Source organism: Urocampus carinirostris, chromosome 11, assembly GCF_059441175.1.
Source record: "Urocampus carinirostris isolate Australia breed hairy pipefish chromosome 11, RoL_Ucar_1.0, whole genome shotgun sequence".
Taxonomy (NCBI): domain Eukaryota; kingdom Metazoa; phylum Chordata; class Actinopteri; order Syngnathiformes; family Syngnathidae; genus Urocampus; species Urocampus carinirostris.
This window is the reverse complement of record NC_142359.1, coordinates 23,594,421-23,610,400: the sequence shown is the minus strand read 5'-3', so window position 1 is coordinate 23,610,400 and position 15,980 is coordinate 23,594,421. Positions and strand designations below refer to the sequence as shown.

General features: G+C 39.0%; 1 protein-coding gene across 3 annotated transcripts in view; it reads right to left on the bottom strand.

Moving 5' to 3' along the window:
* The window catches only part of usp6nl (USP6 N-terminal like), a 29,905-nt gene that overhangs the window by 8,617 nt on the left and 5,308 nt on the right, over window positions 1-15,980 (bottom strand). The window contains exons 2-5 of one of the 3 annotated variants that reach the window (XM_088347287.1): window positions 15,267-15,359; window positions 502-575; window positions 189-268; window positions 67-106 (exon numbers count right to left, since the gene is read on the bottom strand). In XM_088347287.1, coding sequence (XP_088203413.1) covers window positions 67-106; window positions 189-268; window positions 502-575; window positions 15,267-15,270 — 198 coding nt within the window. In that variant the 5' untranslated portion in view covers window positions 15,271-15,359. Of the gene's footprint in view, window positions 1-66; window positions 107-188; window positions 269-501; window positions 576-4,554; window positions 4,641-7,882; window positions 8,301-15,266; window positions 15,360-15,980 lie in introns of those variants that run through there. The other 2 variants (XM_088347285.1, XM_088347286.1) reach the window with 2 other exon arrangements.

Below are 15,980 nucleotides of genomic sequence, written 5' to 3'. Positions count from 1 at the left end.
TGACATAAAAAACAGCTAAGCATCATTTACACTGTGCCCGGAAAACAAAAAGATAGAACTAACTACCTTTTCCTCCGCCGAGTCGTACGACGGAAGCTCGTTCTCACTTCAAAACACAACAAAAGGACATTTATCCTATATATTCCTTCACTGCTACATTTGCGTTCTGTGTGCACGTGTGTCCTTACTGTACAAATCCAAAGCGGTCGATGACCTTGTACAAATGGAAGTCTGTGTCCTCCCATGGTTCCACGGTGGCATCTTTTCCCTGGGATAAAACACACATGGTGTGCATTTTTTTATAAAACAAACTTTTTAGCACAACAACAGCAATTAGAGCTGCTCTAACATATTAAACAAACCTCATATAATCTTGTCAATACTTTTTCATCTTTAGCGGTTTATCACCAGTCACCAACAAATCACAACTTCACTAAGAGAATCATAAAAACTCCTGACTAAGTGTGTGTCCTGTGTGGGTTTTGATGAAAGTATGCCAACCTTTTCATATTTGGCCACAATCTCGGCTCGTTCCTGCTCCAGTTTCACGGTGGCATCCTGATCGCCGTCAGACGCTGACACACACAAACAAGAGGATAATGTTAACAGAAGCTAAAAACAAGCCCCAGGCAGGACACACCAATAAAAAAGTCCCAAGAATTCTGAAATAGTTTTAAGTCAGGGTCCAGGTGGTTGGCCTGGCAGAGATTTAAGCAAACATTTTTTTGACCTTAGTAACAGATGCTCTTCTTTCTTTGTATTTTCTTAACGCCATACTGGCTTTTGTTAGTGTTGCTAAAACAACTTGCCAACTTGACAAAGTTGGCCGGGCTCCTGTCGTTCCGATCGCAAGAATTCCACCTGACCTTTTAGTACACTTGAGTGCTTTTTGGCCTCAACTCACTGCAAATGTGACGACATTAAGCAAAAGGGGGAATAACCTAGTGATTTTTTTTTTTTTTACAAACAACACACACATACATCTTAAACAATGTACATGTATTTATAAAAACAAAAAAACTTTAAAAATGATACTGAAAATTGTACCTTAAAACTGAAGATAATGGCCGCAATGTTTATCTATCCATCTACCCTGGTCATATCCCTCGAGAGGGGTGAACGACAGCAAGACAAACACGTGAACAAAAACAAAGAGAAGGAAAAAGTAGCGACAAACACAAAAAAAAATTACCATTGCCAACCCAAATACCTAAACACCCAAGCAAGTTAAGCACCTCGGCAACCAAGTTGGTCACGCTTTTGTCCCTCCAACTAGAACAGGACACAAAAAAGCGTCCATGTCACTCAGGTCAGGGTGACACAACACACTCTTCTGTTCAACGCCAGGGCCTGACTGCTTTCACTGGTTTACCCCTGCCGCATCATACAGGTGCCCTGCCCATCGCATAGAACGCGTCCAAACATCCCACTATCCTTTTACAACACCTCTCCACTCATTTCTATCACCAACAAGAGCTCTAGCTTCCACTACATTTAGACCTCTTTCCTCCAGTGCACTCATAACACCATCCATCCACATCAATCAGAGCCTTTCTCTTGGTGTCCTTCCATTTACTTCTGCTCTGTAGATCCTCTTCAACATTCCCTCCTCATCCATCCTCTCCATGTGTCCAAACCAACCCACAACTCTCATATACACACACTTGCTCAGTTCCACACTACTCCAGTTCTGTCTCTTACAATTTCATTTATCAGTCTATCCAATATCGTCACTCCAAACCTACTCCTTAAACACTTCAACTCAAAAACACTGTTTATGATTCTGAAAAATAAACCAACACAAAACACCCAAAACACTATACATTTATCTTAAAAGTTACAAACTATATACATTGGTAGCTCCAACAAGTTTAATTTGTTCCAGGATTGAGCTCGTAGCTGGAATTTCTCATGTAAGATGATAAAAAAATAAAATGAGAGTTTGTTATGAGCGACGTAACAAATTTGTATGAGTGTTACAGAGGATGGTTGTGAGGAGTAGTGATTGAGATTGCATTCTTGTCCACTTATACACTTTCCGTGTATTTAATGTTTTTTTTGTTTTTATGTTTCTTTTAATATCATTCGTCTCGGTCGTTGGTAGCAGACGGCAATGTCATTGTAGATGCTAATATTGTTGCGGTATTCTACATATTCTGTCTTGCTGGGAGTAGGTGCCGCGTAAACGTTTACTGTACACTTAAAATTAAAGTTACTGTAACTTTAAATGAATGTTCACGAAACATTTTTTACAGCACTTTTTTGACCGTGATAGTTTGCAAGTGCAAACTAGATGAGCTGATGCCGGCGTTAAGCAGTCACAAATGGTGAGCAGTCTCTAATGGTAGTCACCGGGACTGCTCGTGAGCGGGATTTTCTGTCGTATGGCGAGCAAGAGTTTTGTTAAAAAAACTTGTATACCGAGATTCTTGTGTTTAGAGGTGCTTGCATACAGCAATGTAATTAAAAAAATAATTTAAAAATTTTTTCAAACAGAAAAAAATTGCACTGTGAAAAACATAATTACGTTGTGAAAAATGTTGCAAAATGAAATTGAAGCTTTGAAAAAAAAAATCATTTTTCTATGTTTCTCATAGGGCAGTCAAACAGCAAGCATCACAATAATCAACGTTACATCTTCCTCCAGCAGTACTTAATAACAACAATCAGTTAAGAAACCCTACCAAGCGTAATTAGAATGCAGGCGAGATCTCATTTCCTGTCTTTTGTCAGCGGCCGCCTCAGAGGAAGAGTTTGCTCGAATGGAGACCAAATCCATTTGGAGTGCCAAACAAACAATCCCATTCTTAACAAAAACATTTCGAAATTAAATTGTTTTTTTTTAAATTCACCTCAAATTTCTATATATAAAAAAAGTGATTAAAAACACGAACAAAGATCAAACTGTGATCCTCCCATAACTGGGCAACAATCTCTTGTTTTGTTGAAGCTTTGTTCCATGTGCTACATCAAGTGCGTAATTGTTACAGCTGCAGCTGCTGTGAAAGTGCTGCGTGAATAGGGTTGACTCATTTGCCACAAAGAACTGACATCAGTGCACGCGCGTGTATACTTTTAGCATGCCAACACGGCGCCATGTGCACTTCAAAGACTAATGATTTGTCATTAGTTTCAGCTTAATTTGAGGGGATGTTAAGCTTAGCACAGGCACTGCAGTCACAACAACATTTCGACATGTGGCTAGTCTGCAAAAATAAACACTTGGCGTCACGCTCGTACAGTCATTACAAGGGCCACACAGTGTTGAATTCATTGACAGTGCTACCAAATACATTAATGCCTTGCTGTATCAGGATTTACCTATCTCAGTCTTGCTACTTAGTGGATTTCCATTGTGCATTGTGTTTTGCATTCTGTATTGCTAAACAGTTGCCACGCCCCTTTTCTGCCTTTGTCCGACTGTGCGTCATTTATGTTGCATTCTGAGTGGTGCAGGTAATAGAACAGCTTGACGAACCTACATTACGTATGGGAAAATATTTTGAAATTTTCAAGTTTTTCTAAAAACTATCATGTCAACAACGGACCGACAAAAGCATCAAGAGGCAGAGGAGGATGCTTTCTATTGCCAATAAACTTGGACTTCTGACTCACTAAACTCGCCCTGGAGCCGTATGTGGCTCTTTGGCACTTTTTCAAAAATGCTCTATAATGGGAAAAATATATGGTGTTTGTAGGAACACAAAGTGAACACAATCCCAATGTTTTCCGGTAAATATGGATAGACACTGTATATGTACCCTTCCATATATAGATATTTTAAATTTATAAGATTATCTTTAGAATTAAAATTTGACAGTTAAGAAAGTGTTTGCTAAAAAAAGGTTAATAAAGTACAGCACTTCTTTGAAAAAAGCAAATGCTTGAGTCTGTTAATAGGTTCGCGCTTTGGTTTTAATGTATAATAGAGTATTTAATAACTAAAAAAAAAATCACTAAACGCCAATACCTGGCAGGTTTTGACTATTGCAGGGCCATTTTGGAATGCAACCTCTGCGAAAAAAAAGAATTACTGTACCACAACTGTTCTGTAGTATACAACAACAGTTTATGGCAAATTACAAAACACACATTTTTTATGAAAACAAAAATAGAAATAAAAATCCTGCCATGCACATTTTTGTATTGACAGTCTTGATCGTTCATTGGTTATTTATGGTTCATCAATGCTGGAGATATGAAGTAACAGCAGATTTTATCTGCATTTTCTTTTTGTCTAAAAACCACTTTCGAGCAAAAAATTGTGCGCTTTATTGCTACTACAGAAAAATTCCCACAATGTGACATATTTTCCGATGTTTTGCAGCTCTGCATACATTTATTCATTTATCACTCACCCAAATACTTTTAAAATCATTAATCTTTAAATGGCTGTATCCTTTCATTGCAGAAAAATCTATGAATAAACACCAAATATTTGAAACATAAATTACACACACACTATACAGTCAAAAATAATTTACTGCTCCATTTGTTGGACCCCCTGAGCGCCTTTAACCCCAATTCCCAAATATGTGTGTGTCCTCTTGTTACCTTTCAGGCAGCCTTCAGACAGGGGTAGCATCCTTAAAGTACATGGACGGCTAGGACGCAAGCAGCCTATCCCATCACGGCCGACCACCACAGCCGCTGTCTACAATGCGGGCGCTTATTTGCACCAGTAGTCATTCCCACTCGCAACATTCCCCCACCCAAACAAAAAGGAGCACAACGGCAGCTGTGTTAGACAATGGGCCTTCACTAACACAACATTTTAATTTGTTTCTTCTTTTTCAAACCCAGAAAATTAATGTTCACAAGACGAAAAAAAAAACCTTTACAAAAATGGCGGCTAAGATCAAGACCGCAAAAGACGGGTGACAAGCAGTATTTAATTCAGAGAAACCACTAACTAAGTTCTAAAAAAGTTCTAAAAAATTACACTACAGTTACTGTAAACTAAGAGAAACAATACCTGCTTAAAGAGGAAGTCAACCCAAGTATTTTTGGAAAAAAAAAATGTTTCACAGGCCCAATTTATATTTGTAGTATACGAGTTAATTAAGTGAACCTTTGGCGGCTGTAGGACCTAAAATGTATGCATATCGTTGATTGTTATTTTTGGTTTATCCTTTGGGTAGCGCAGGTTAATTTTAAGGTGTATAAAGAGAGTAAGGCTTGTGTTGTTACTTTAGATCACATTAAAATCAACAGAATAAGTTTCTCAATTAATTTCAGGTAACAATTAGTGTGTCTGCCTAGTCCCACCCGCAATAAGGACACTTCAGTAGTTTTTACTGGACAGAATTCTTTTAACAGTAGCTTATTTGACTATGGCATAAATAAACTCAGGCTTGAGCTGACGACCAATCCTGTTTCACTTTCTTTCTGAACCAAAGCCATGATTGTCTTTTTTTCATCTATACCCCACAAAATTCTCAAAATGGCTGCTCGCAAACACTAATAATAACAGGGGCATATTGATCCTTAACCAATGTTCCAAAAAAACATAATGCGGTTTTAGACTAGTAGTGATCCATACAATGCAAATTTGTAAGGAAATCCTTTGGGTTGACCTTCACTTTAAGTATTCTCCAATTCAAGATGAAAAACCAGATTGAACTTAATGCTGGAAACCAATGGTAACAAAGTATTCGATTGACACAGGAGCTAAGTAAAACACATACATCTACACAAGCACTTATCAAATACACTTAAGTGCAGAGGAGGGAGTATCAATGTGTTTTGGGTCCTCCACCAGTCAGCAAAAGGTCAGCAGTCATGACCCTAAATTTGTCATTCCGCAGGTGTTATTTTTAACTACCCTAGAGACATATTGAATCTGTAGCTGATATTCTAGGACCAACAGTAATTATCACAGGTGCAGTACATCAGTGGTCAGTCCGTCAACATGGTTTAAACCACTCATCTGTTATGCCAACTGATAACACTTTGTCTATCAAAAATGTAATTACATATGGTAGCAGCACATGGTCACACTTGTTACAGCAGCAAATACTACCAGTCACAACCAATCAACCAAACACTGTCTTTTGCCAGGATCCCTTAAGCAGTTCAGTAACCAAACTGATGTGAAATAGTAGAAGTTAGTAACAGTCTAAAAATGTGCCTGATGAAAAAAAAAACAATAATGATTACACAAAAGTAGCCTAACAAGGAATTTACAAGAGGAGAAAACATGATTATTCGAGCCTGCACAGTCAGCAGCATCAGTATTGGGATAAAGACTGAAAAAGAAAGCTATGTAAGGAACCTAACATTAAGGAAGGTGTACTGTATATTTACTCCAGGAATAGTTTTAAAGGGCTTCATAGGTCTCCATTTTACAAACATTAAAAAAAAATGTGTTGCTCCTCTCCTCACCACAAATTAGTTTCCCGAAACAAATTCTGCAGTTTGCCAACTTCCTCCAAGAGCAGTAAGGTTCTTGGCTCCAGGGTTCATACAACGTGGATGTCAAAAGCCATCAATACAGTAAAGATAAAGATTTTCCGGAGCCGGTTAAAGTTCGGAGCAAGAGAGAAAAGCCAGCAGAAAATTACTGTCTTTGCATGGACCAGATGCTGCAGCTAAAAATGAACTTGAGTTATTGAAGGTTTTGATGGCCTACCCATACAATCCCTACAGCCTGGACTAAGCTAAGGCAGCCTATAACTCAAAAGGCATCTTTGGTATCTTCCAGAGAAACTTGTTGCTCTAGCACTTTTAGACCCAGTCATCACAGTGGCGGAAAAGGGGCAATTCCTCACCTCACTTATGCTGCAGTGGGTAATTGATTTCCAGAAAAGCACCCAACACTTATAATTCAAGCCCTTTCTGAACTCCAATTGAAAGACCTGGCAGCAGTGCAAAGACTTCCGGACAGAAGCAGTTTTTGTGCAGCACATAGCAGTCCTCACACAGAGTGTGGTGTTGCCTTACTACTGTACAAGAATACAATGGAAGGCCAACTCAGAATGAGGAGCAAGTGCAGTTTCTCCTCAAAGCCGTTTCTCGTCATCACACAGAATTTCCAGACTCAAAAGAGAAGACTGTAGCTGCCCGTATGTTGCCTCAGCAGAAAAATACTAAAGAGAAATAGGCTGGAAGCCGACAAATAGTGTTCCCTTTAATATTGCTTAACTTAAAATATATTTGGGACCGAGACTGATATTTGAATATGGAACACAGAGATCACTCAGTTATCAGAACCACCCGCAAAAAGTGAAAATCCGGAAAGCAGCGTCACACCTTCATAAAACCCCCCCAAGGGGCAAACTTACCTCAAGATTATGTCATTACTGACTGATAGATAAGAACTTATAGATTCAGAAATAAAAATAGAATACAGAACAGCATTTGGATTCAAATGTTTGATACGAGTTCTGATGTTACCAATTAAAATTGGAATGCAGTTGAAGGTTTTATGTAGTCTTAATTTCCAGACAATAAGCACAAGTCCAGAAGGGAAAACTTTAAGGTCCCTTAGGGAGAGGTAAATATTGTCAAATGAAGACAAAAAATGCACTAAGATAATTTTCTCAGCTTTTCCAACATATTTCATTGGTTGGAGTTCCAACTTCCATTTAAAGGACCCGTCCATTTTGCTGATTTTCAGTGTCGTTCAAACTGATCAACAAGCAGAATTGTGAGATTAAAACAGCAAGCTCAAGGTAGTTTTTTGCATATCAAAAGCTTGTGCATTAGCGTAGCAGGTTATTAGTTTGCATATCAGCAACTATTGCAAGGATTTTTCCCAAAATCTGAAGATGACAAATTAGTTGAGGATTACCTTGAGGACGGATAAAGGATTGTCTAAATGAATAGCTGGAAAGCAATTTCCTCAGGTGAACGTTTGTCCCCTGAGAAAGCACGCACACACCTGCGAAAGCAGAAACAAATGCCCTGCAACGAGACGGTGAAACCAGCTCCTTGACCTTCTGCAGGACCTGCATGCTCCCTTAGAGTGGCGCGTCCTCGGGCGGATGCCGGGGTCTCCATCCTCTTGTACCCTCCTTGTGTGGTCCTGCTCGGGTAGGAAACATTCTCGCTCCCGCCTCAAGACAGTTCCCGCGCGCCTCTTCTTTATCGTCCTCCTTATCTGACAGCCGCTCACATGTCCTCTACCATTTCTATGACGCCCCCGGCTTGGAGAAAACGGCCGGCGCTTGAAAGTGGCGACCCTTCCCCCAGTTTCCTTTTTTTCTTGCCGTCCAGACCACCGCAAGTCCTTTGATTTGAAACCAACATGCTGCTTCTCTTACTCTATTGCATTCCCTCGCTCTCTTTTCCTCATGCTTCCTCCTCCTCTTCCTCTTGAGGACTGCCAGAAGGAAGGGTGGACGGTAACAGTAAATGCGCCCTCATTCTTTTTAATGAGCTCATTTGGATTCCGCCAGAAACTTTATTAGGTATGAGGAAGCAAAAACCTTTTAGAAAGGTTGAAAAAGTGCTAACACTTTCTTAGTTTGTATATAAAGTCGTTTGTTTGCTATTGTTTATGTAAAGTGAAAACATTTTTGCTTTTTAATTACTTTATTCAATATTTGCAAAGCAATATTGTTTGAAGATTTAGGAATTTGGTTGCTTTTAAAATGCATTTCTTAAATAATTATTTTTTGGAAGACAAATTAGTATTGAACAATCCGTTCTAGCTCCCGTGTTATTTTCGATTGTTTTGTTCTCAGCTCAGGGATGCTGCTGGAAATGTGAATTTCCCTTCGGGGAAGAACAAAGTATCTATCTATCTATCTATCTAATGTGAGTTTAAAAAAAAATCCAAAGAATCCAAAGCATGATTTTCTTCTAAAACATTAGTTTAAAATAGGGTGTGTCATTCGATGGGTCCTTAAAAAGTTGAAGATAGAGATATTAGATATAGAGTGACTTTATGCTCCTCATTGCAGCCTTTGTAAGTGTGGTATGAAAATAATAAAAGAAAAAGCATGTTTCAAATACAGAGCAAACGCAAACCCCAAAGAGATTAAAAAAAGGGCAAGAGTTTATTCAAGTGTGTCTAAAAAGGCACATACTTGCATGGGCAAAATAAGGAGCTTGACAGAGGCCACAATGATGACACAAGCCAAAAGATGGCGTCAGTGAGTAGAAACGTTCCAAATTCTGTACATCACCTTTAACTTCTACCCAGTATTACGGGTTACCTGTTGTTTTTCGGGGGGGGTATTTGGTCGTATGGAGATAAATTGTGTTGGCTTTTGTAATGGTTATAATATTGCTTTTTTTGTTTGTTTTGTTTTTTAAAGCGTTACTGTCAAAAATCTTTTATCACGTAAATAATAGTTATATAACTGTGGGAAGTCATATTTGTTACAACTTTACCAAGCATTATTAATCTGAAATTGCTATTGTTTATGTAAAGTGAAAACATTTTTGATTTTTAATTACTTTGTTCAATATTTGCAAAGCAATATTGTTTGAAGATATTTGCGTTATTCTGAACACATTTCCCAGAATCCTGTGTGGCACATGTTTTGGACAGCAGTGATTGAACACACACATAGTGCGGTGAGGCTTGGGTGACACCATGTCCCAACGCAATGAGACGGAAGGTGTAATTAGCCGCGTTGCTAAGCCTCCCGTGCACGGTTGCTAAGCTGTGGCAGACATTTTGTGGAAAAAAACCAACAGGCCGTGTAGGACATAATTCTCGCGTAGCCACTAGAAATGGACTTGGCCCTTTTGTTGCTCTCTTGGAAGGAAAGCCGTGTTAGCAAAAATGATTGATAAGAAAATAAATCACACTGTTCAGGATGAAAAAGAGAAAAAAATATCAGTTTCCTATGTTTGATTGAGTGTAATACCAACTAGGAGACTTTTGCCTGTGAAATGATGTTTTGGTTTTGATCTAAATTTAGGAATAAGCACTTAGGGAGTTGAGGGTGTGCTAGCGGGAGACCTTAGATACTCTAGGATGTCAACCTATCACTGTGTGTATGTAACATGGTCATTGAAACTGTCATACCCGAAGGCTTCATTTCCTCTTGCTGCCCTGCTTACCTCCAGATGTAATCATATTCCCGCAAAGCTTCCTTCCTGTCATGAACACCCCCAGCCCATTCCAACTCAGATAAAACAGACACACAAGGGATCCCAAAACAAACTTTCATCAAAATCTCAAAAGAAAACAGAAAAACGGAAGCAGGGTATCTGAACCACATTCCGACACACAGCTGGTGTCCCATCAAATATGTACAAACAACCACATGAACGAAAATGAGACGCAAACCCTGGAAAGTGTGTCAAAAGCATAACATCGGACTACAAAGTTTCCCGGCATATAGCTAGACAGAAGCCCAGGCTTAATTTTCTCCCAGCAGGAATCTGGAAAGTGCCTAACGACACGGGAGCTAATTCCTCGACCGGAAATCACCCCGGGCTGCTACATCTTCCCAGTGGAGGAACTGAGGCAACACGGAAGACAACAACAACTTTCTAATTAGTAATTAATCAGGTGCACAAATGTTCAAGAAATAAGTATAACTGAACTTTGCATGATAATTAACCACAAAGTATAAAAATGTCTCCAATAATGTCATCCAGCATGTTGACGTTGTGCCATTAAAACAGGTTAAACAGGATGTCGTCAGGTACAAGCGATGCCCAAAACGTCAAATGTAAGACAAAGGACAACAACCGATGATTTTTCTTAAAAACAACTAGGAAACTTAAATATGTGCGAAATAAAAAAAGAAGATTCAAGAAACAATAAACCATATGGTCAAATTATTTTGCAATTACAAGCTTTACATTAGGGCTGCAACTATCAGTTGATGTTGACAAAAATAGTGAGCCGACAACAAAATTAATTGTCTACCATTGTCGCCAGACACGTTTTTCCAACAAAGAGAGATATTTCTGCATAAATATAATCCCTGCTGAGTCTCCCATGCGCAATAACCCTTCTCAAGGTTTCTTTTGTTCCTCATGCTGAGGTTTTGAGTTTTTCCTTGCTCGCATGTTGCTTTATTATCAGGCAATGGTGTAATTGTAATCCTATGCAGTCCTTTGAGACATCTTGTGATTAAGGGCTATACAAATAAATGTGACTTAAATAGTGTCTCCCGAGCGAAAAAATAAACGCAGAGAAATGGCGGCGACATTATAAACTTCCTATCCCGAAATTTATAAAGTTTGGGAACATTTAGGCCTGGATACGGCCAATAGTTGCATAGTTTGCAAAGCGGATCTTGGGTTTAATTTCAGAAGATCGGTGACGCACGAACATTCGAAATGTACATCAGAGAGTTGAAAGAAACAAAGTCTGACTCTTCTGGTAAAATTAAGTAATCAATCCAGTTTCAATGGCATACATTGTACATTTTAAACGTGTATATTTCGCTATGAAGGAGAGCTTGTGGATTATGCCAGACTGTTCCTAGCAAATGTCTCATCTCATCTCATTAGCTGCACCGCTTATCCTCAGTAGGGTCGCGGGGGTTCTGGAGTCCCAGCAATCATTGGGCAGTGGGCAGGGGACAACCTGAACTGGTTGCCAGCCAATCGCAGGGCACACAGTGACAGACAACTCGCTCAATCACACCTAGGGACAATTTGGACCGGCCAATCCACCTGAAATGCATGTCTTTGGAATGTGAGAGAACATACAAACTTCGCACAGGAAGTCCGGTAGCTGGATTTGAACCCACACAGGAGGTTCCCAAGACCTTAGAACTGTGCCGCACACGCGCTAACCACTGCGCCGCCGTGCTGCCTTATAAAAAAATAAAACATTGTTAAATTTTTTTTTTTTTTCAAAAAAAGTCTTTAAATATCTTCTGAACACTGATTTTGAATTGTAAATAGGTTAAAAATTAATTGCACGCAGTCCTTTTGTCACAGACTTTGAAGTTGACACAGAATGTAATTCACAAAATGGATATACTGTATTTGTTTTATTCACTACTGTACTGTTGGTAATATGCCCTTAATAGTTTACATTGATGAGCACGTTTTATTTGATTTTATCAAATATTTTCACTGTCCTATAAAAAAAAAAAAGGACAGATGTTTATTTATGGATTTATGTCTCTACTGGCCAAGAACAGTGCCTAATTGTTTTGGGGTAGTGAATTTGTATTTAAATAATGTATAAAGCTGAAGTTAGTTCAATAAAGAATGTAATTTTCAGTATACAAATTTTTCTGGTGTTTATTATCCAAAGCCACATAATGAAATGAACTTCATGCCAAATTTGAGAAAAATAATCAGAATAATTATCAAGTCAAATAGTCACAAATTATCTGATTATTTGACTGATTGTCAGTTGGCGACTAGTCGACTATTAAAATAGTAGTTAGTTGCAGTCCTACTTTACTTTATCCAAAATAATAGTTTTTTTTCTAAAAGCAACAAAACTTAGTTTGCTAGGGAAGTGACATGGGTGTTGGCGAGTGACTTTTGATCATGTTATCACCTACTTGCCATTTGGCTAACAGTTTGCCAGTCTGGCAAGACATGTAGAATTTATAAAGCTAATAAATGAGCAATTACATCTCTATTACCTTGAATTCTAGCAGCTTTTGAGATTATTTCATGACATTTAAGATTTCATTCCGTGACATTGAGGGACATGTTTGAGTGAACTGCTCCTGACCTGCTTGCTCTTTTAAGTTTGCCGGCAGGAGGCGATTAATAAAGACTAATGAGATCCGGATATCAACACCAGTGAGCATTAACAGAATATATCTAAAAGAGAAGCATGAATTATTTAGTGGCAGTTCAAATTAGGACTCGATTTTGTCAAGCACGTTTTATGTTAAATGACACCACAAATGAGAGCAACTTTAAGTCTTATTATTACTTCTTTGCTGCCTTTACCCACGCCAACCTACAAACCTATGCACACACACAAGCAGATGCACTGAAATTAGGGACTTAAACCACAATCAGGGATAGCCATACAAATACACGGATGCAATAACACAAATGTTTTAGACAAATTCAATCTTGGAGTTGTCCATCAGCACTTTCCCTATGGCTTGATTTAATCGCACCAGAGTCTATGTTGGTTGCCCTGGTAACAGCCTCCCCTCACTGCACCCTCTTATTGCGCACGTGGCCCTTCCATCCACAGGGATTTTAGACCCCTGCCAGCTATCTTGCTTTGACATGTCCACGAGTCCATTAAATTAAACGGACGTTTTCCTCCCACTTTCTTCTTCCAAGAAAAATGGATCCCAGTCAAAGCAACACTACTCCTGGCTTTGGAATAGATTCTAATATCGAATGGTTCGTTCAGTAGAACTCGTGTTCCTTGAGCGTTCCCAAATTTCCCACATTTAAGTACCCACGTTGAGAAACCGGTTCCATTTTTGGAAGTCTTGTCTTTTAGGCAGTGTTTTGACAGATATGCAACACTTGGGCCCCTGAATTTTTCAACCTTTCGCCATATTTCAGGCTTCAAACATAAAAATATGATTTTTTTTTGCCAAAAAGCAAAAAGTGGGACACATTTGTGCCGTGGAAATAATTTTTTTGGATAATCAGTGTCTAAAATTATAACTGCTCAGACGCCCAGGGCGTGCGTCTTTTACGTCGGGCGTACAACTTACAAAACGTCTCCGCCCGGGTGGCCGAAAAACTTTTTCAAGGAAAAAGAAAAATCTTTCATTTCTTTTTTTCTTGTTTGCTTTATTCCGATTGCGAAACTTTCATTCGGTTTGGAAATTTTGGTTCGTTTGGCAATTTGCATACTCGGCAGCCAATCAGAAGCCTGCATCGAATAACTTCGTGCTTCCGGACCTTCCCGAGGGTTATAAGGTCGTGCATTTGGATATCATTTTCCAAAGTAGACGCAGAGAGAACACAAGAAAAATGGTTAAGTGGTTAGGAATCAAGCCAAAACCTCAGCCCAAGAAGAAATATTGAAAAGAAGCCAACAAAATTAATGACGTTACAAAACGTAAACGTACATTAAAAGCACCGTGGAAAGAGGAGTTCACGTGGCTTGTAGCAGGCGACGCAACGCAAACATTGCATGAATGAAGATGAGTAAATACAGGTACATACTGATGGCAGATGGAAAACAGTGATGCAGGCAACTTCATGGATGGACAGGCGGCAACTTTTCAGTTATCTGCCCTGGTGTCATGTAACTTTTTGTCATTAGTTAAAGACACTGGGATAATGTATTTTTTTTTTAACGAAAAACCCCGAAAAGTGTGCAATATATTTCATCACATTTTAGATTCTTTTTTTAACAAATATTGTTCTTTCTAATGAGTACTTTTTTACAACTAGGAGGCACTAAATAATACAAAAATGTCCCTTTAAACTATCATATTAAGGTGGGGGCATCAAATGGTCACTCCACAGGCCACATGTTTGAGACCCCTGCCCTAAACTGTCTACCCACAGGGGTCTCACAAAATTTTAAGGGAAACACTGAAATGCAATAGAAAAGCAGCCCCAAACTGTTTTTCAGCCGCCACCATGTTTGACAGTGGTGATGGTGTTGTCAAGGTTATGAACTGTGTTGCTTTTTGACAACAACAAAAAAAAATCATTGTGCATTGCGGCCCAAAAGTTCATTCTTTGTTTCTTTTGACCAGAACATCTTCTTCCACATTTGGCGTGTCTCCCTGGTGTTTGGTGGCTTATTTAAACAGGACTTCTGATGGATGCCTCTGAGAAATACATTAGCTTTTTCTTACCATTCTACTATACAAGCCAGATTTTTGCAAAGTACTATTGAAAGGACAGACTCTCCCACCTCAGCTGTAGATCTCAGATCAGTATTCACCTTGTTTGAAATCTTGGTAGATTTGCACTGGTCTAATTTCCATTATTTGCAGTGTTAGGTACAAATCTGGATTCAAACTTCTCCACAAGAGTCGATTGGACCTGCCTGTTGTGTTTCTTGGAGAGCAGGTGCATTTTTTACTGAGATTTGAATATAGCTTGTTTCTATTTATCATCATGAATCATTTTGGAGAACATCACATCGTTCAGAGAACTGAACTTCTGAAATGAGTTTTCTACATTAATTTTAAAAAAGTGCAGACGATCCGATACATTTGATTCCACTTTACGTTTTTGCTCAAATTGCCGTTAAATCTTGACAAAAAAACAAACAAAAAAAACAACAACAACATTTGTATCTTTGTGTAGAAGTGTGGTGAAAGTTTGAGAAGTTCAAGGAGGGCAAATACTTTCGCAAGGCACTGTATATTTTACCATGACAGACATTTTTTGGTGTTTTCTGTTCAATGTCATTTTCTGACAAATGAACAGAGCTTTGGACTCACTCATGGTGGAAGGCCAGGGGCGGGCCGGGCCGAACGAATCTTTTGACGGTTGCGCTCGTTCTCCGCTTTTTCCTCCGTCGAGGCACTCATGACCTGCAAAGCAAAACGAGATTGTTACTTACACACTTAGAGGCAGTGAAACTCGTGACACACACATTTGGAATTAGTCAAGCTTCTGGTCTCCTTCTTCACTAAAGATCGACTTTGTCACAATTGACTCCTGCAAAGTTATTTCGTGCTTTTTGACCCTGTGATCACTCAAGCCTTTTCATTAACTTACGTGGCAACAACTCCTGTGTTTGTTGCCGAAATTGAGGCCAAAGTCAGCAGCAGAAATAAAATGATTGACATGAACATCCTGTAAGCCTGCGGGGTTTTGTTTGAATTGAAACTTTATTAAAAAGTTATTTGTGGGTCATGTTTTTACCTGTATAACAGGGGTTGGGAACTTTATGGCTCTTTTCACGAGTACATATGGTTCGGAGATCAAATGAGAAGATTGTTTATTTCTCTGTGGCATTCCAAAGTAGGCTGGTTACATTCCTATTTTGGTTTATGAGAAGCTGAAGCCGCAGTGACTTAAACCATGGTTCTGACCAGTATAGATAGGGCACATTCTGAACTTCAGTTAAGAGTCAGGGAGTCACACTAACATACCAGGTTTTGGCAGTAGGTCGCCAAGAACCCCTTTAAATGGAAGCTCATTAAACTATG